The sequence below is a fragment of the Falco cherrug genome, chromosome 8 (genome assembly GCF_023634085.1).
Source record: "Falco cherrug isolate bFalChe1 chromosome 8, bFalChe1.pri, whole genome shotgun sequence".
NCBI lineage: Eukaryota > Metazoa > Chordata > Aves > Falconiformes > Falconidae > Falco > Falco cherrug.
Window position 1 is genome coordinate 14,004,378 of NC_073704.1, and position 19,909 is coordinate 14,024,286.

At 41.6% G+C, this 19,909-nt stretch overlaps 2 protein-coding genes and 1 long non-coding RNA gene across 25 annotated transcripts in view; 2 read left to right on the forward strand and 1 right to left on the reverse strand.

Annotated features, from left to right (window-relative positions):
• Nucleotides 1-1,431: 1,431 nt before the first annotated feature.
• Nucleotides 1,432-12,660, reverse strand: WDR12 (WD repeat domain 12). The gene is made up of 13 exons (XM_055719517.1): nucleotides 12,508-12,660; nucleotides 12,329-12,423; nucleotides 11,071-11,165; nucleotides 10,301-10,407; nucleotides 9,339-9,454; nucleotides 8,778-8,932; nucleotides 7,985-8,030; nucleotides 7,077-7,162; nucleotides 6,739-6,879; nucleotides 6,529-6,634; nucleotides 5,626-5,758; nucleotides 4,763-4,835; nucleotides 1,432-4,050 (listed from the first exon to the last, which is right to left on the reverse strand). Exons 1-13 carry the CDS (start codon nucleotides 12,546-12,548, stop codon nucleotides 3,973-3,975), a joined length of 1,272 nt encoding a protein of 423 aa, XP_055575492.1. The 5' UTR covers nucleotides 12,549-12,660; the 3' UTR covers nucleotides 1,432-3,972.
• LOC129736716 (uncharacterized) lies at nucleotides 4,842-8,531 on the forward strand. The gene is made up of 2 exons (XR_008733754.1): nucleotides 4,842-5,244; nucleotides 8,206-8,531. It is a non-coding gene; the product is annotated as an uncharacterized LOC129736716 (long non-coding RNA).
• A 46-nt stretch (nucleotides 12,661-12,706) lies between the features above and the next one.
• The window catches only part of CARF (calcium responsive transcription factor), a 41,499-nt gene continuing 34,296 nt past the window's right edge, over nucleotides 12,707-19,909 (forward strand). For 10 of the 23 annotated variants that reach the window (XR_008733740.1, XR_008733742.1, XR_008733743.1 and 7 more), the window contains exons 1-3: nucleotides 12,709-12,862; nucleotides 17,621-17,742; nucleotides 19,292-19,513. Coding sequence is in view for 10 of the 23 variants with exons in the window: in XM_055719509.1 (XP_055575484.1) it covers nucleotides 17,632-17,742; nucleotides 19,292-19,513 (333 nt within the window). In the remaining 13 variants the exon portion in view is untranslated. Of the gene's footprint in view, nucleotides 12,863-17,620; nucleotides 17,743-19,291; nucleotides 19,514-19,909 lie in introns of all 23 variants that reach the window. The other 13 variants (XR_008733738.1, XR_008733741.1, XR_008733737.1 and 10 more) reach the window with 3 other exon arrangements.

Genomic DNA, 19,909 nt, shown 5'->3' on the forward strand with positions numbered 1-19,909 from the left:
GGAAGTTGATAATTAACAAGATACAGATCAACTTAAGAGTGTGTGTATTTTTCCACTGGGGAATCTGCACATGCCTATCTAGCGCTTTCTGTTGTAGAAATGTCACAGAACATGCAGGAGAAAACCTCGTGTCAGGATTTTTCATTGAAGTGTGTTCCTTTTTCTGTGTAAGTCTTTCCTTCCAAACTCTGTGAAATATTTTTGTTTAAATTATAGAAGTCACTTTAAACACATGTAGATCTATATCCTAATGTATGTGTGCTGAAGTCTGGGGGAGTGTTGAGCTTACACTGGACATTAATCAGCTTGCGCCAAAACGCAGTTAAACTTCATGTAAGTTTATTTTCATTTAGGAAAAACCTCACCACCAGGCTATGGGCTGTAGGTTGACAGGAACGGGAGGCACCACAGCACTGGCTGGAGATCTGCATCCTGGCCCCGAACTCATAAAAACTGCAGCCTGAGAAGCCCCTGTCAGCCTGTCCCCTCCTGTCACCTGTGCCTGCAGGGTGTGCGCTGGCTCCGGAGCAGCTCACACCCAGAGAGGGTCTGGGTCTGGCACCAAACCGTTTGACTGGGGAGCTGGTATTTTGCATCTGGGGGTCTCAAAGAGCGACTGGCTTGTGGGCTGAGGCTGCCCGCAGTGCTGCTGGTGAGCTGACGTGCTGTCCCTGGTGGTTATCTGTATGGCTTATGCAGAAGGCGCTTACCCTGCGGGTGGCACCACGGTGAGTGGCATTATCCACACATGCGGGTTTAGGTTGTATGTCACTTCCACTGGAATGCTTAAGTGTCCTTCCCTCCCCCCTTGATTTTAGTTCAGTCTCCTCATTGAGAGAAGGCTGAGAAATTAAAGATTAGAAAACTAAACAAAATGCCAACAAGAGAGAAAACACAGTGCTCTGCCAGGGCTGGCTGTGGGGGAGCGAGGGCGCTCATCCAGAAGCAAAGATTAAAGTCTCAAAGCAAGAAGCTGAAAGAACCAGCTGGGAAAAAGCAAACATTAACGGAAAATGCAAGTGTGACACTAAACAGAGGACTGGGCAGGTGAGCCCTTAAAGTCTTAAACTAACACTTTCAATGTGTGTCTTCAGTGCATGACGTTGTTTGAACTGTCTTTAGAGGCAGGGCATGTGTGCTACTAAAGCTAACAGTTTCTGCCAGCTGTCAATGCAGAATTAAAAGTTGAAATATAACAATGTACTGCACAACTCTCAAAACCGAACCTACCTCCACCCCATTGATACAAAAAATAAGTTTGCAGTACTCGACTACTGTCTTTATTCCTCTCACTTGTAGTATCACTGATGTTTAAGGAAAGCTAGGAGTTAGTACATAAAATTTCATTCTGGTTCCATATTATGCTACCTGGGCACTGCAAATATGCAGAAAGGTGGGGGGGTTGTGTGGTTTTTTGTTTTGCTTTTGGGGTTTCTTTTGGGGGGTGTGTGTGTGGAAGTATTGTGAGTAATGTCGCCATCAGCACCTTGCTTCTGGACTGTGTTTCTGGCTCAGTTCTTCTGAGAAATTTTAAAATCAACTCGTGCTGGCTATTCTAATTTCACATTATTTTAAATGAAGGAGTGTGTTTGGAGAAATAAAGATATTCTTACTAAAATGTTTTAAGATGACAGATTATATAAAGAACTGTCACTCAGCCAAATCTAAAAAGTATTTTTGTAGGTTCTAGAATAACTTGTAGATGGTGATACAGATGCATTTCAAAAACGTTGTACTTACGCTGTATCACTTCATGTTAATATGTGCTACTTAGTTGGTTCTTTGTGTGTCTGACATTCTTCCCAGTAAGAGAACCCAAACTTAAGAGGGTGTGAAAACCCTCCCACTTCTGAACTGTGGTCTACCAAAACCTGCCTTTCTAGTTACTCTCTATATTTACTACAGGTGACAAGTGTAGTAGATCTCATGGATTCAGTGTTTGAAACTTAAGAAATCCCAGTTGGCATGAATTATTTAAGTCTAAATAATAATAATCATAATCTCTCTCCATTAAGCTGACAGTCCAAGTGATGTGACCTTTTTAATAAGTATTTTTTAAAGCTGGGAAAGCAAGAAAACTGTATTAAGGTTAACTATCCTGCATTCACAGGTCTTTAGACATATGCACGTAAGAGCACCCACTTACTTTTATCAACTACTTAATTGGCTGGAGGTGCTCCACAGCTATCTGACTGCAAAATACAGCTACGCTCAAGCATAATTTACCTGAAAGAAAAACTGAAGAGACAGTAATAAAATTGGCATTTCTTATAATACAGAAAATAGCTCAAGACTGTAAATTAAATGGTCACTGTGAGTCTTGAAATGAAAAACTTCACTTGGTTAAGACCTCCAAAAGTAAGGTGTACTGGATTAAGGATTAGCTAAAGAGGATATTACTCTTTTCTGTTTTCATACTAAAAAATTATTAGAAAGTTTTTCAAACTTTCATGAATATTAAGCTAATGATTGCTAAATTAAGACTAGCTAGCCACAAATGTGTATGTGAAATTAATCTGCGATAGTAGGGAGGAAGGAATGCTGCATGTTCCAGCACATACTAAATTCCTGCTCAAAAAATGCTTTGTATTTTTGGTAGGTTTACAAAACAAAACATTTATTCACACCATATTTACATGTTCCAGCTTGTGGAGTAAGTAGAAGGCAATGTTTTAAAGGAAAAAAAATAGAATTAGTTGCTATAATCAGGTATATTGCTTTATAAAGGATAAAGCACATACTAAGAACGTGCACATGGATTAAGATGATGGCAAGACAACATATTCCTTGTAAGTAGCATTTGTAAATAAAGGTTGGTCTGTTAGTTGCAGTACATTACTTGCAGAGCCAAGGGATCAGAGCTCTTTCCCCTGTACTCTTGCTGTTTTCTCCATAGTTTTGCTCTTCTAGTTATTTCCTAAACAGCTTACTCAGAACTTGTCCATATTGTAAACCTGGAGGTCAGAGTTTTCACTCTAAACAAAAATTAACCTTGCAATTTAATCATTTGACTTGATTGTGCTGAACAGGTCTTACATTTATTGAAAGCTAAGACAGCAGTGAGGATATTCGATTTTGGTTTCCACATTGTGAAACTTATGTGCTGGTTTGGCGTCTTAATAAACTGCAGTGATAGCTTTTTCTTCTAAATATTGAATTAAAAGCAAGACCACCTGCAGAGAAAAGGAGCTTGTTTGGATAGTCCTTGCCCTATCTCAAACCAAAAGTTATTGCGACTTTTTATATCCATTCTTTCTACGGACAAACTAATTTTTCTTCTGCCTTCTCTGTGTGATCCTCCACTTGTTTCTGTACAGTATCACAGTTATCGTACTGCAACATAACACATACCGTAATACAAGGCAGGCACCTTCTTTGAAAGTAATTTACAGCCCTAATTTATGAGCAAAACCAAAACGGAGTATTTAATCTGCTAGTAAATCTGTCAAGTTCCTTTCCATCATACCACTTGTGCTGTAAACATACTAAGTCTTTATTCTAGAAAGCAGCCTGGGTTCCTCAAGTAAAGGCTTAATCAAAAAACTGCCAACAGCCATACTGAAAGGAGGGCTGAAGTCTGATTTTTAGCTGCAGTGAGGCACTAAACCAATGGCTGTAGACAACAGCTTTATTTTTTTTTTTTAAGAGAAAGCAGGTAAGCTCAAAAAATAATTTAGTCCAGTGAGTAACTTTTCTGTATCAGGAACAGTTTACTCCTTATTAAAAGGGCTATACAAAGTCACTTAAAAGATGTTAATTCGAAACTGTCAAAAAGGGAGGAAACTCCCTTTGCTTTGTTTCACACTGATCACATTCCTAACTGCTTGTTGCTATTTTTCTGTGACAAATACCAATACAGGTTACCAATACAAAAACCAGGAACAACAGCTCTCTACACTAACAGAATGACTGCTGCAAAAAAAAAACCCTTTTTTTTTAATTTATTAAGAAAAGTCTTCTGGCTGTTAACCTTCATGCTCCAACATCAGAGGCTGTAGCTGGGTATCTGTAGCAATACAGTTTGTTGTCTGCACCTCCACTCAACAGCAACTGATAGAGGAAAATAAAATTGTGATTAATACCAGAACTAAGCAAAATACCAAAACAAAAGTTGAAGACTGATTTTTTTTTTAAGACATAAAAAGAAGTAATGAATAATGAACTGCTACTGCATGACTAAAATCCAGAATCAAAGTGCAGAAGCAACCTTGTGTCTTACCCTCTTCCTCCTCAAAGCAGAAACAAAGTTTTTGCAGGATTACTTCTAAATTTACTGAGAACAGGAGCCACAGAGAATCCTGAACCTCTAACAAAATGGTTTTTTTTCCATTTTATACATGTGTGTACCACTACAGTAGCAGAGCAGTTTGCTATAGATGATTATATAGTTTTCCCCTTCTACATGTACTGCCATGCCCCAGCTGTCAGTTCATGCTACTGCTTTAGTCTCCATGGCAGCAAATGGTGCTTTGGAATATGTATTTTCCCAGTGAGGTGTGCTGTTCTCATGTCTCCTTGTTTGGAGTATCGGTGTAACACCCACTTAATACTACAGAGCTTATACTCCCATCCTACTCCTTTGTACAGTAGCGTGGGCAAATGCTGCAGCACGTATGACAGTAACACCTAGTTATCGATGACAGCACAACTAAAACTTCTTCTATCTTTAAGCATAACAGAAAAAATAGTCCATGACTGCTTTTAGCCCTCTTCCTAAACCACTATGTATATAAATTGAGTAACTTGCTCTTCAGATTCTTACCCCTGCTTCTGTCCAGTCCACGCACAAAACCTTGTCTTCATGTGCAGCCAAGTCATACAGAGGAGCTTTGCAACTGGGGAAACACACTTATTTATAGTGACACATTTGAAGTTAAGTGAGCAATCACAGAAAACAAAGTTGGTCCCAGGAAAAAATACTATCATGATGCTATCAAACAGATGCGGTCTAGCAGTTATGAACACTTGTAGAGAGTACAGGTATCTACCATCTGTGACATTTTCACTACTTTCTCCAGAGCTGATTGCATCAGTGTTAACCTCTCCTGCATCCCCAAAGAGAAACACAGCAACATTTTTCACCTGCTGGCAAACTACCTTGAGACTGAAATTTAATCAATCTGCTGATTAGGAACAGTTTATTATATAGTTTCTTCCATGTGTAGATGCTGTGTGTTTTCCAGAAAAGACATTTATGTCTTCTGAATGCAAACCCTTTCATCGCTTGGAAATTTGTAATGAAAGGTATGAAAGAGTATGAAGTGAAACTTCCCGCTGTTAGGGTCATTCCATAGAGGAACGGTAAGCAGACCACCTGCGGTCACTAATCCTAGTAGCAATGTTATGGGTGCTGCCTTCTGCATGTCAGCCAATAGTGCTGTTAATGCCAGGTAAGTGCCGTGTTGGAAAGCCATATAGCTCTTGCAGATATTAAGTCACAGGTCCTCTGATAGACTACAAGTATTTTTCTCCCTTTTGTTATACACTTTACTCCTAAGACCTGGAGAATTTTCACAAACGCCACAGAAGTTTCCAGTGCCTGAAACTGCTTTTGCTGTTTCATTAGGTTAACTTGACTCTACAAGCTTACATGCTTTTGAACAGCAAAGAACACATTTATTTTACCTCCTTGTGTCCCAGAGTTTCACTATGTTGTCCAGAGAACCAGAGATCAGCTGATGCTCGTGGGTAGGTGACCACTTCACAGATGTCACCCAGCCTGTGTGAGATGTGAGAGACAGGAGAACCAAGGAACCATCTGAACAGAAGAGAGAGAGGAGGCCGGGGGGGGGGGGGGAGATATCAGTAATGCATACAAAATCCAGTGAGAAAAGCAGTCAGCAACGTATTTGTGTTCAAGGCAAGTGTTTCTGCCACCACTAATTCTAACTTCAAAAAAATCAAAGTGAACTTTAAAGAAAGCAAACAAAAATATAAGGCACAGAAGCTGGGGACACACACACACAAAAAAAACCCCAAAAGCCCAGAACTAAAAATCAATTTTCTTGCCACTAAACTCCGTTTTCAAAGATTTTTGAAACAAAGGATACAATACATGCTTTTATTATTAACATAGGAAGATAATGCTGTTAAACTCTGGATTAGATTTACAGAAGCTAAACAAGTAAACATGTCTATGAAAAATCTGGTGGCTCAGTCATGTTATCCGCAATCCTGTCAGGTGGGGCACCACTCTGTCATAACAAAGTGACTACTGTTTCACTCTAATGATGGTCTGACCAACTTAAGTGTGAAGGTTAAAAAAAAAGTACAGGCCCGCAACTGCAAAGTTGAACATTCATTAGTAAGTTAAAAAAAACCACCAACCCTAAGCTGCGTTACTTTAAATTATTAGAAATTAAAAGAAGCCTTGCACCAGATTATGGAAAATCTTGGTATTTGATAAAAGCCCCCAAACGGCTTCTTTCAAGCAGAGGGACTAGGAAACAGTTTGTGAGGTGTCTCTCAACAGGGAAAAGTTTTGATTTTGGAAAAAATAACCTGGAGAACATTCAAGTTTTAGCTCACCTTTGCTGCGAGGATCCCATAGCCTAATGTGTCTGTCAGTGCTCCCAGATGCGAGGCGTCGACACAGTGGTGAGTAGGAGATGGAATTAAACACTTTGTTTCCTGTCTGTCAGAAAAGAAAATAATAACTCAGACTGGAGCTACTATTTTGCAGAATTTTTTTGAGCTGGACTTTAACTGAACCTACTGATAAAAGTATAATGATCTCACCAAAGTTGATTTGAGATCTCCAGTCTCAGCATCCCAGAGTTTAATAGTGTGGTCCCATGATGCACTGCAAATTTCTTCAGCATCTGACCACAGCACAGAGGAGATGGCTTCTGTGTGGCCAGAGAGGGTTGCAAGGGGAGTCTAGAATTTAGAGTGGAGAGGGGATTAGATTGAAAGAATACATTTTTTTAATGATATTCAACAAATAAGAATACCTGTCTGATCAGCCTGATACATACCACCAGAAGTTTTCCTATAGTCATTTTTAACAAAGGGAAATTATTTTGCATGGCCACACTTCCAATATAAAATCCTGGACAAGCTGGAGTTCATCTTACCCTTGTTAGTCCCAGCTGTTCAGTTTTCTGCTTCTTCCGTGGTCTGTTAGCTGCTTCTTCCATTTCATCCTCTTCATCTGTAGGTACTGTGACAAAAGACAGTCAGACTTGACCCGGAGGTTTCTGAATTGCATTTCCGTAAAAGTAATTAAGCGAAACGCCATATTTACAGTACCTAACCCATCTATGATGCATGAATATTTTAACCCTATGCCTCTGACCAGACTAGTATTATATCCATTCTGAGAAAAGGAAAATGAATACAAATTAAGTGATGTTCTCTAGGTCACTCAGTTTTAAAGTGAAGTCCCAAATAATTTTTAAGACCATCCTCGTTCACAGAAAATTCGAACAGTAATTCAGGTGTGTGACAAACACAATCTTTTATTTTTTTAGATACAGTACCTATATATATACTCCTAAACTGACTCATCAGGACTTGGAACAGTGAAAGAAAGCATTCAGCTCAAATGGGATTAGTCTACATTCCTAGAAGAGACCTGATCAACTTGCTGTCCTCCCTATTATGGTGTCAATAACAGAACAGGAAAATAACCCACAAACTTAATTTGTAAGAAGTCTACACTCCAATCTGCACACTTACATAAATCGATTAAAAATAAATGAAAGAAATAAAGTACTGTGTTCTGAATAAAATAAGCCATCAGCACACAGTTGACAACCATATCTGAAATTGTGTTACCAACCAAAACAGTAACTTCATATAAAGATGTATATGGCCTTACAAAGCTTAGGGGAAAAACAAGTTCTTGATAGCTTTTACTATTACAGACTCAAATTTTCTTAATGAAAAAAACTATTCAGTATCCATCTTTTAGGTTGTTTTAAGTAGAGTTTTTGATTATTTTTTTGGAGAGCCAAGAATCCCAGCTTAACACTTATCTTACCTGCAGACCAGATCTTTAACATCTTATCCCAAGATCCACTGCAGAACTGTATGAACAGAAACATTGTTAATATTGATCCAGACAGACCTTGTAAGCCATACTAAATACACTTCTTGCTTGAAAAGTTAATCAATGGGTTATAACGTATGAAAACCAGTGCTGGGCTCCTCCAAAAAACCAATTTTGGCATAGATAAACTATTATTTTTCCTCCCTTTGCAGAAATATCTACAAAACAGAAATATTTCCCTCAACACCGAAAAGTTTTATTTTAACCTGTCTGATATTGAGTCAAGCTGGGAGCCATGACTCCACCTTTGGTGTGAGTGCTCTTTAAACTGTTGAATTCCTGGATGAAGAAGGACCTTTTCTACCACCTGGTTTTTCTGAGTACCACTCCGGAAAGTTTTTTTCCCCACCAAAACTGCTCTGAAAATTTAGGTCATGTTTTCAAATAGTTCCATTATAATACAAAATTCATGCGTGTTAGAAGTAAAATTTACTTTAAAATAAACGTTGAACTTCACTCACAGAAGTCAAGAGCAGCATTATAATCTCTTGTGCTATCTAAAGTCACCTTCACTTTCTGTGATACTAGAGGTTAAGTGCATCACTTCAACTAGTGTTGATACAGCACTCCTAATCCTCAGTAACCACCATTTATAACAGGACTGGAAACTTATCAGCATGTCCATCATAGTAACTAGTACCTATGCAGGGACAAAAAGATTATTTTTGAGATATGGGCTGCTAACATCTCAGAAGGCAACAGTTTCTTTCCCGGAGGCACTCACTTTAGTTCTTGTGCTATCAACAGCTACAGAGTCTACACTCCCAGCGTGTCCCCTGCAGCAGTGAAGGGCTTTCACTTTGTTTTTCTCCACATTCCATTCCCATAGCAGGACAGTTTGGTCCATAGAAGCACTGAGTAACAGGCATGATAAACTATCTGAGGAAGGGGAAAAAAAAAAAAAAAAAAAAAAATCATGCTTGCACCCAACTCTGCTTTCCAAAGTCTTTATAGTCTATATATAGTAATTTTAGTCAAGAAGTATCATAGACGAACTCATACACATCTCCATTTACATCATGTCACCCTGCAAGTATAATTAATGTAACTATACATACCAGTATTTGCTACAAAGACTACAAGGTGGTTAGACAATGTACATGTCAAACCTGACTCATTACTGTTGAAGGCCTGCCTTACACCATGACTTCATTTCTAACACCAATGACAGAGATCAAAAACATTGTAGCATTTAAATAATTAAATATTCACGGTTGAGGAATGCTGACATTTCTCCAATAAATCTATTACTACTTGCCTAATATATACGTATATACACACTAACCTTGCTTCACCCATGCCACGTCCTTCACTACTTCTGTATGCCCAGCTATTGTCATGATGCATTTTCCTTCCAAAGACCAAATTCGAGCAGTCTGATCATAGCAGCCAGTTAATATCCTACAGGGTACAGAATTTGAAACATTGTTTTTAAAACCAGCAATGTTTTTATGAAAAAAAGCCTCAACCAGAAACTCGAAAAATATTAGCATAGTAACTGGTTAGCTGAAACAAATTCAAAATACAGCTAATTTGTGTGTTCAAAAAAACCCCTTTTTGTTACAGAGCAAAGCTTCATTAAAACCTACAATTGCAAGGCTAGGAGTACAGACCAAAAAGAAAAGCAATAAGAGTACTGCATATTCTGGTAGGTGAGACTTAAGATTGCTTATGTTATTTAAAATAAAAAGATAATTTGTTGTTCATGGTACGTTACTAGAGGATCTCAAAGCATTTTCCAACTCTTACCTAATATAGGAACACTTCCTAGTTGATTGGAAAATGAATGTGAAAATACAGCAGAAAAACACAATTATGTTTGGTTTTTTTAAAAAAGAAAAGCTCTGCAGAAAGGTACGCTATCATATTTGTTAATACCAAATGTCACATTTGAAGTCAAGGGTTTAAGCTAAAGAGACATAAGGAAATCTTGCTGTCCTTTAAGATAAATAATAAATAGTGTATTAGCCATTTGTATTAACAGCATCTCTTGTTCAGAGACTCTAGCTGTTTTCTATTTGTGTTAAAAGTCGCTATCAGCATAGAATACAGGTGTAAAACTGAATTGCTTATAAAAGCAAGTAGCTGACTGACTTGACAGGTTAAAAACAAACAAAAAAGAGCAAAGAGGGGAACCCCCCTCCCCAGATTATTAAAGACACAGAATACCACTCCATTTGACACCTCTGTGTCCTCTGCACACAACAGGAATAAGCAAGACAAACCAGAATTGGCTTAATGCAGTACCATTCTTCAGTGGCTTGAACAGAACTGATCCAGTCATCGTGGAAGATGCACTCCTCTGGCTGAGGGGCCATGTATTTCTCCACATACTCTATTTCCACCACTTCTTCCTGAGCTCACAGACAAAATACTTACTTAGTATGGTTTTATTTTTTTAAAATCAGTAACATTTAACTGTAGTGTGGTGCAAATATACAAGTTCATTGGGCAAAGATCTTGTTATCCAAGTCCTCTGCCACAGTAGTGGAATTCAAGTCTTCAGATAGAAAAAAAAAAAAGTGAATTCTATTGCTTTCCATACTTTTTATCATATTGCTCTTAGTAGCAAGCTGGAAGAAAAATCGAATAAAGTCACTCTTCCCAGGTTTCTCTTCTGTATTTACCCGTAAAAATCTGGTGTCTAAAATACTTCACAACATTTTCTAGAGGCAATACCAACCTCCCCTATTATTCCCCAATGTAACTAATGCAGTAGGAGACAAAAACGTATTAATGATGGACTGAATAAGACAAGAATTTCCCCTCTGACCTGCATAGACAACAGACTGGATACCAATGCTCCTTGCATTGCTCAGTCCCATACTCTCTAATCACTTTGCAGTTTAGAATGGATTTAAAAATACAGGGCATTCTCTTGGGAAAGTCAGAAAAGAAATAAAAGCCAGCAAGGAAATCTACCTAGTCAGGATGACAGTGTAATACCTAAATCAGGTTGAACTAAACTGGCTGGCTGTTCTACTGTCCAAGATGCGGTGAAATCAAGTATGACTTACCGTGGAGATATTTTCCATTTCAATGTGCGTGCCCAGCGGCATACGCAAGAACTGGCCATTGATAAGGAAGTCAAATTCCACATACTTGTGATCCGCTGAAACAAATTAGGAAAAATGCATGCTCAGGTGTCACTGTTCATTTCATACCATCAAGAACAGCATCACTCTATGGCTGGTTCAGGAGAACAGAGCCAGCAAGAGGTTAGAAAAGACAAGAAAAACCCCACCCCACCCCCAACAAAACAGTATGTTTCATCTCCCAGTTTTAAGTGGGCAGCCCATGAATTCCATAGGATTATGTAAGAGTAAGGGTGATTTGCTGTTGGGGTTCAAAAGGTTGCCTCTTATTGTTAATATATTATTTTCTAAATCCTTTTCTCTGTAGCTACATTGAGCCAAACCGCCATGATGCTTCATCACTGTTCTGTATGGAATTTGCCACTAGTAGCCCACATCTTTGCCATCACTACCTAAAGCCCTGTATTTGAAGCAACAATAGGGAACTGAGAATTTTTGGTGTGTATTTCTCTCTCTGTACTGGCACAGTTGACAAAGGCCCCACATTTGACATGAGCACTGTGCCACGCACCGGTTTTCTATTCAAGGTCGCTTGCCATTTCACGGGTTCAAAGCGACTTGCAGGAGTCTCAGCAGGTTAAGATGCAATTAAGTCTCATTTCTTACAGAAAAAGGGATTTCTTGAAGACATTGCACAGGTGTCTTCCCCCGATAATCTTTCAGGGCAGGCCCATTTCAGCCTGAGAGCTGAGGGTTGAGCTCTTCTCACAGGCTTTCAGGAAAAACAAACCTTCGGTGTCATGAGTTCTTTTGCCAGGTTTGGGGAACGCTGCCCTTCCCGCCCGCCGGGGCGGTGCAGTCAGGTGCTGGGCCCCTCGCCCAGCCTCGGGAGCGCGGCTGCTGGGCCTGCCCGCACCGGCACGGCGGCTGCCGGGGCGGAGGGGGCCCCGCTCAGCCCAGCCAGGCCGAGCCAGGGGCGGCGCGCGCCGGGGCCCGCCCCCCCGGGGGACCCCAGCCCCAGGGCACCTTCAAGCTCAACCGAGGCGCTGAGCTGCCGCGCCCGGGGCCCGTGGTCAGCGACCACCGGGGTGGGACCCGGCTCCGCAGCGGGGCGGCGCTGCAGGAAGGGCGAGGCGCGGGGCCAGCGCCCGCTCGGGGGGTCCCGTAGCTCCCGCCCGCTCCCCTCCTCCTCCTCCTCCTCCTCCTCCTCCTCTTCTCCCTCCTCCTCCCCGGCACCTACCGTCGCCGGCCGCCAGCAGCTTGTTGATGAGGTGGCTGAGGTCAGCGGTCTCAGAGGCCGCGGGCACCGAGAAGGGCACATCCTCCACGGCGTACCTGCGGGCACACAGCGCCGTTACCAACCCCGGCGGCGCCCCCGCCCCAGGCGCGCCCCCGCAGCCCGCCCGGGCGCCCCCTCACCTGCGGTTCTCGGTGCGGAACCGCGCCGTGAGCTGCGCCATGCTGCCGCCGGCCACGTGCCGCGATGAGCCGCGCCCGCCCGCCGGGCACCGCCCCCCCCGCCGCCGGTCGCGCCCCCGCCCCGGCCCGGCCCGGCCCGCCGCCGCGCCACGCGGCCCGCCGCCGCTGGGACCGCCCCGCCCAGCATGCCGCGCGCGCCCCGGCCCGCCAGCCGCGGCTCGCGCGAGGCCCCGCGCCGCCGCCTTCCCGGCGCCCCCCGCGCGCCCTCCCCCTGCCCGGCTCGGAGGGCGGGCGCGGCGGCGCGCGTGCGCCGGGGGGCGGCCTGCATGGCGGCGCCTGCGGGAGCCGAGGCGAGGTTGAGTAGGCACGTTCCGCATTCCCCTCCGCTCCCCGCGGGGCCGCCGGCGACTGCGCCGGGCTCTTCCCTCCGGGCGGCGGGCGGGACCCGCGCTTGTCCGTCCCGTCCCCCCCTTCCTCCACCGCGGGACTGTGGTTCGGAGGGGCGCGACCGGCGAGGGCGGGGCGGGGGGGGTGAGGTGCGCGCGTGCCCCCTCAGGGCTGAGGCGCGGGAGGCGCTTTCCGCGGGGTGTTCGCGGGCACCTGCGGCCCGGCGGTGCCGTGCCGTGCCGTGCCGCCGGTGCGGGGCTCCGCGGGGCACCGGCTTTGTCCCCGGGGCGGTGAGTAGTTCCCGTGCGGGGCTGCGGCGCTGCTGGAGCCGGCGAGCTGCAGTGCGTGCCCGTTCGCCGCGGATGGCGGCGTCTTGGCGTTACCTGGGTTGTGTTTTCTTGCATGTATAAGTGGCACATCAACAATAAACTTCATACTAAAAGTAACAAACCCAAGACGCAGTAAGCTTTAAAAGAAGCTGTAAGTCAATTTGAATTTTTTGGCAAAAGGCTGCTTGTGTGAGTACCTGCTGAGTGCTTGGTTTATATATACATATAGATATAGATATAGATATTTTCTTCTCCCCTCCCGCCTTTTTGACAGTTATTTGTGGCCGGCCTCTCCGGGAAGAGTCGTGCTATCCCTGTGTGGCGACTCGGGTTGGGGCAACTTGGAGTGGGCAGGTGTCAAGTTGTGATGTTTTGTGAGACTCAGAAATCTCATCTGTTTTTTAAGTACACTTAAGAAATGCTTAAGATCTAACGTTGTCAATGTAACTGACACAGGTGCATTTTCCAGATACTTGTAACTACAGAAAAGTGAGTTGAGAAACCTTTTAAGTAGGAGTCCACAGATGGTCTGTGAATTCTTAACAGTATCTGCCTGCTCTTCTGTGAAAGAGAGAAAATAAATCTCAAACCTGTTGCACGTTAATGTAAAGCTAATTGTAGCTCATTTATTTGGGGGTATCGCTACACCCTAATTTCCTCGCTGTTACGTTTTACTGTAATTCGTGCCCTTCATAATGTTTTACTGTAATTTGCACCCTTCATAGTGGTGGTAGAGAAATGTCTTCAGAGAGAGCATTTAATTGTTGTAAGCTATGCAATTATCTTAAATCTTTTTATAAAATCTCTGAAAAGTTCCATGGAAAACACAAAAAAGATTGTTGGTGAGGCTTTCAACTGTATATTTCCTGTCAAGAAGTATAAATTAAAACCAGAATTGGGAATATTGCTGTCAGAAGTGCTGAAAACATGAACTTGCACTGTCAAACTTTGATTTACTTTTTTTCTTTTATGTTGTTGTTTTGTTTTTTGAAACTGGTATGCTTTGAAGACTTGAAGCTTGAAAAAATCTAAGACAACTCCCTCCTTCCTGCCCTGGCAGAGTATTCCTAGGCAGAATGTGCTTATTATCACAATGGACTTACCCGCTTTTTACAGTTTAGGTTTCTTATAACTAAAATCTTACAACATTGACTCAGTGTTAAAATAATGAGTTTGAAAGGCAGCATTTCCCTTTGGGATCTGGCTGCATGTTGCCTTCACAAGGAGGCCTTGTAATTGAAGGAAGGCAGAAGTAAGCATTTGTATGAGGCCTTAAAATTATGTCAGTCTAGAACTGGTGTGTTTTTAGGGACTGCTGTTTGTAGTTAATAGGTATAGCTATTACCATAGAATAAAGAATCAGAGGCAAGAAAATACAGAAATCTAATACCCTGTCTTAAGGCAAGGCAGAGGTGTGACTGGTCAATAATAGGATTTTAAAGTAATGCTCATTTGACTTTTCTGTTGGTGTCTTTAGAAGTTTACATATAAAGAATCAGTATGTGGGCTTCTGGATTAGAAAGGAGGTTGCAACCATTATGACAAAGGTTCACCTCGGTGAGCACTGAAATCCTGGTCCGGTTGGGAGTTCCTGATGTTACACAAGTTGTGTCTGTGAATGGCGATCAGAGAACCTAGTGTATGCAAAAGGTGCCCCTGGCTTTGACAGCTGCATTATCGTGGGAGTTCTTGATGGCTAAATAAATCAAGATCTGACAGGTTTTTGTGTTTTACTAAACAATCTTGAACTGTCAGTGTGTTTGTCTTTGGAATTGAACCACTGGTGGTAATGTAGGCTAGATTGTGGTGCATAATGTTTGCTCTCTTCAAGATACGGTCTGTAAGAACTTGCATGAAATGCTCATGATGGTTATCATGTTTACCTGTTCTAGCAGTTTCTGTGGCTGCTTCTTCTCTGTAGAGTTGAACCAAGGGTAGCAATGGCCATAGATTTCCCTTTATTTTGAACAAAGTGCTTTCCAAAGGGAGACAGAGCAAAGGAAGCAGTCCTATAGCGTTAAAATGTGCTAACCCTTGATTTGGAAACGGTCTTGGGAGTGGTGGGCTACGTGGAGGGCAGCCTGTGGAGTGGGTTGGGTAGAGCTGCATTAAGGCTAAAGCTGAGGCATGGAGAGCTGCCTGTTGTGTGGACAGGGGATGCAGCTGTTGATCCTGTTTTACGCCAACATTAAACTCCCACTTTTCTCCTTCAACCCATTGTTAAATGTGGGATACAGTGGTGTTACATTGGAAGTTTTTGTGGCACTGATGTAAAATGTTTATGAAAAGAAGGGATAATTGTATATTATTTACTCATTCATGATAAAATATCCATGCATGCATATGTATACAGGATTTAACTGTCTTGTTCGGGGAATTTGTTAGCAATATTTATACAACTATAAAGTTTATTAACTGTGTATGTACTTGTAAGTACCTGTAAAAACGTGTTTCTTTAAAATGAAAAATTTTTTGTTGTTGTTTGGGGTTGCACAGCACCTAGGTTAATGAAACCTGGGTAATTAAACCATGAGTTTTGTTGTCCAGAGTGATGTGTGCGCCAGTGCCTGGGTTAGAGCAGTGATCAGACAAAGTCACAGGGCAAAAACATACCACGGGGATTTTTTAAACACAAAGATAAAACTTTGGATATTTCTGGACTGTTTATAAGAGGAAGCTGGATAAATATCACTGTATATTTACCCTACTGCTGTAATTTTCCCCCTGAACTTTATTATTAACCAATGTTAGATACAGGGTATTGGGCTGCTCAGGCCATTGGTCTGTCCTGATAACAGTGATCCTTGTGTTATGTAGTCAGGTTCCAACACGCTCTGGGTACGTGCCATCAGTATCTCTGGAGCAAACTTCTTCAGTTTATCTCAAAGAGCTGAATGTGCTGCTTTGGCAAAACTGACGTATCTTTTTTACATCTTTTAACTGAGGGGAAATGGTTGACTGATGATGAAATCTGGTTTTCTCTCTGTTTTTTTCATTTACTGCCAACATGCTTCAGACATTTTAACTGAAACATCTCATAATTGTTCTCAGATCCAAAGCTACAAAATATTTGGTACACGTGAGGTAACTTCATTTGGAACTTGGTTTGGAGTGTCATCACTTGAAAGTTGTATGGAAAAATAAATCTGCTTTAGCTTAAAGTATTTAGTATATTGAGCATATGAGCAGCTTAACTTCACAATGTTGTTTGTATCAGCAGGATGCTTTAGTCAGCTTCAAAAGCCAAGGAGATGTGGATTTACTTTGCCCATTGTCCTTTATATCTTTGCAAAGCAAAATAAATTTGTGATCTCAGGGTTGCACGGTTCTTTTCAAGTCACTCTCAAGCCTTTTACATTCTCTTTACCAAAGCTGTGAACAGTTGAAATATCACAGCCAAGAAGGCCCATCTCAAGGAATTTACTGTGTAGTGTGAAGAAGATAAAGCTGGTAGGAGTCATGTGCTAATATAACGCTGCCTGCCTTTAAAATAATTACTGAAGGGAAAATCCTAAACACCTTTCCCCTTCCCTCACCCCAAACTGCAGGAATTAAGTTTTCTTCTATTCAGTTTGGCTATTATGTGCATAGTCTAGTATATATGTACTCTAGTAACACAGGGGCCAGGTTAGTAATTTTGGCTACTTGCTTATTTATGAATGTTTGGGATTGGTCACTGCTTTAAAAGGTGTACTGTGTGGGTGAGAGCATTATCTTGTGAATGTGGCAATTCACTGTCCAATATTCTCTGTTTGCTTGAAGGTTTATAGTGGGCAGCTGAGCTCCTTTAAGTCCTTTTCTTTAGGATAGGAGGTAGATCTCCAAAGTGCTGGGAGCTCTGTCTTTGTCTTTCATCACATGATTAATGCCAAATTCTGTTTGATATACCTGCTGGTTTTCCTGCCCTAAGCTTGCAGCTATAGACTAACAATAGTGATTTTATTTCATTTTTATGGTGCTAGAAAACAAATGTGATTTACTTTAAGATGGCTGCATGACAGAGTTGAGTAACGCAAATCCTATCGATTATGGAAGTAGATGACTAGTATTTTTGTAAAGCAGAGCTGGCATATCTGTAAATATCAAGTGTTCTTTAGATGTGTATGGTTGTTAGTTGAGTGCTTGTGGACATATTTAGATGAAAATCGTGTGAGTGTATATGTGTGCTTTGTATCTGTGTGTGCAATGACAAGTCAAGCAAGTTGTCTTATACAAGAGGCTAAACTATACTCCTGGAGCAACACACTGACATTTTTTTGCGGGGAGTAATAAAGTGATAAAGAGGCAAAGACTTCTTGAGGGCTTTGCTGTTAGCTTGCAACAGTGTTAGATCTTGCAAGACTAAATGTGTAAGAGCAAAAAAACCCTGCAGGCTGAAATTTTTATAACTTTTTCAGGTCATCTTGTAATGGAAGAAGGTGGAGCTGACCATGATGTTGCTATGGAAGGATCTAATGATTTGTTCATAGACAACTGTAATGGCACAGAAGAGTCAGAAACGAATGATCGGGTTTTTCAGGTGAGATAAATGTCCTTTCTTTCTTGATGCTTTCTTCACATTGTTTTCTGATGAATTTACATGTGTTTTTCTTGCCTTTATAGTAATACATTGTGTTTTATAAAAAAGTACAAAAGTTCCTGCCCTTGGGTTCTTGTGCCATTCAGTTTTGAACTGATGAATATCCAGATGTTATTTTTAATGACAGCCTTTAGTAACTGTATTAATAGATCCTGTTACAGTGCTGAAGAAATACGTGATTTGTTATGTTAACAATATTAGACAGTACTTGATGACACGCTTTGGAGTAGGAGGGGTTCAGAACACTTGAAAATCAGGTCAAATTGCTTAGTGACCAAACGTGACAAATAAGAACCCAGGGACACAGGACATCTTTGTAGGTATTGGGGAAGGGGAGTCTTTAATGTCTTTGTTATCAAATATTGCCAGATATTCCTAGTCAGAGAGATTTCTGTGCATAAATGTTCTTCTGCAGATTACTTCAGCTAATGTAAAATATTCAGGTAGTGATTTAGTAGTGTGCTTATTGTCTCTGTGTAATGTCTTTAACACAACTAATGCCATTTATTTGTTGCTGGTTTTCTGATGTAGTTTACAGTAGACTGTTTCAGCACAGAAGATTTATACCTGCAGAATTTTTTAGAAGGTTATTTGACTTTAATATTAAATTTAAAAACATTTCCCCCACCCTTTGGATTTGTAGCTCACAAAGTTTTGTAGCAGAAACATCAGAATTGTTTGCGTGACTGCTACAAAAGATAAAACGAATTGCACTCCTGCTTGCATTGGCCAAATGACAGCCTGACATGATATTTTACACAAGGGCTGCCTATTTTCCATTATTTTCATGTTTAATATTTGTGTTCTCAGAGTTTCAACACGACAGATACTTGTGCTTAAATACTTTAATGAAAATGGGATGTGCTGTAAGACCTTGATTCTGCAAGCTTGATGAAAATAAGCTCTGATTACCTATTTTTTGAGACTTGCAAAATCTGAATCTTGATCTTATGCTGTATAATTCTTGGACTTGAATTGGAGGGTTTGTTGCTTATTTTTCTTCTGTGGTAAGGAATTAAGAAAATATATAGACACTTTTGCCTTCATAACTAAATACATGTATCTAAAGACCTAGTGGAATAATTTCTAGAATTTCTTTTGAAGTCAAATCAAGTTGGTGGGTGTTTTACAGTTCTGGTTTTGGTATAAGTTCTCTCAGTTTCTGAGTAGATTTGAGATGTTTTAAAATGATGAGTGGGTCTGGGGAACAGATTTTGGGCACAAGGGGGTTTCTTTCCCCATAGTAGAGAGGGTTGCTTCTAGGAAAGCAGAAATATGAATACACTTTCAGCATGGAAATGGAAAACAAAAATGGAGCTGCTAGTGTCAGCTAATAGCCTCTTTGTCATAAGGACAAGAGCTCCCTCCAAATATACAATACAGCACACTGGTTTTAAAAGTTCTTTTCTTTCTCCCTTTTTTTTTTTTCCCTAAATAGAAATTGCTACTCAAGATTAAAGTACATTTTACTGTTTTTCCTCTGTGAAAGCAATTAACCTGCATGGATTCCAGGGATCCATTGTTCGGACAAAGTAACTCTCCTGCAGCCTTGCCCATCACAGTACGCCTCTCAGGAAGTTCTCCATCATCAGCTGTGCCTGTGCGGCCACCCCAGCTGCAGCCTCACTCTGCAGAGGAGTTTCACTTGGTAGACCAAACTGGGCAGCCTCTCTATGAACTGCAGCCCCTAGGAGGGCCCAGTGCACCGATGGTGAGTGTGTCTGAGAACAGGGCAGGTGGTGTATTCACAGATGAGGGAGCTCTTTGAAGAACTCTTTTACATGGTGCTTGCTTGTTGTAACAACAGCTGATTCAGACTTTATTTCTAGCAACAAGATGAAACTTTTCAGTGGTTCAGTTCATGCTCTAGTTGCCCTTCCTCAGGTAGGCCAGTCCTGTCTCCAGCCATTACTAAGTTTGTTAAACACCACCTTATGTCTTTTGTCTTTATCAAGCCCGGATGTTATTGTGTGATGAGATCTCATATTTCTATCACTGCTGCTTTCTCTACATTCCCTGGATGTAGAGAAATATTTTGGGGGAGGTTGGAACATGAGCAATAAGCTAACCCATTGTGTCTCTCCCAACCAATAATTTGCTTAAACTG

Coding starts and splice junctions, on each gene's coding strand:
- WDR12 (XM_055719517.1), bottom strand. CDS start 12,548: ATGGCGCAGCTCACGGCGCGGTTCCGCACCGAGAACCGCAG. Junction 7,163..7,984: donor GTTAAAGATCTGGTCTGCAG/GTAAGATAAGTG, acceptor CTTTTGTCACAG/TACCTACAGATGAAGAGGAT. Junction 6,635..6,738: donor GAGATCTCAAATCAACTTTG/GTGAGATCATTA, acceptor CTTTTCTGACAG/ACAGGAAACAAAGTGTTTAA.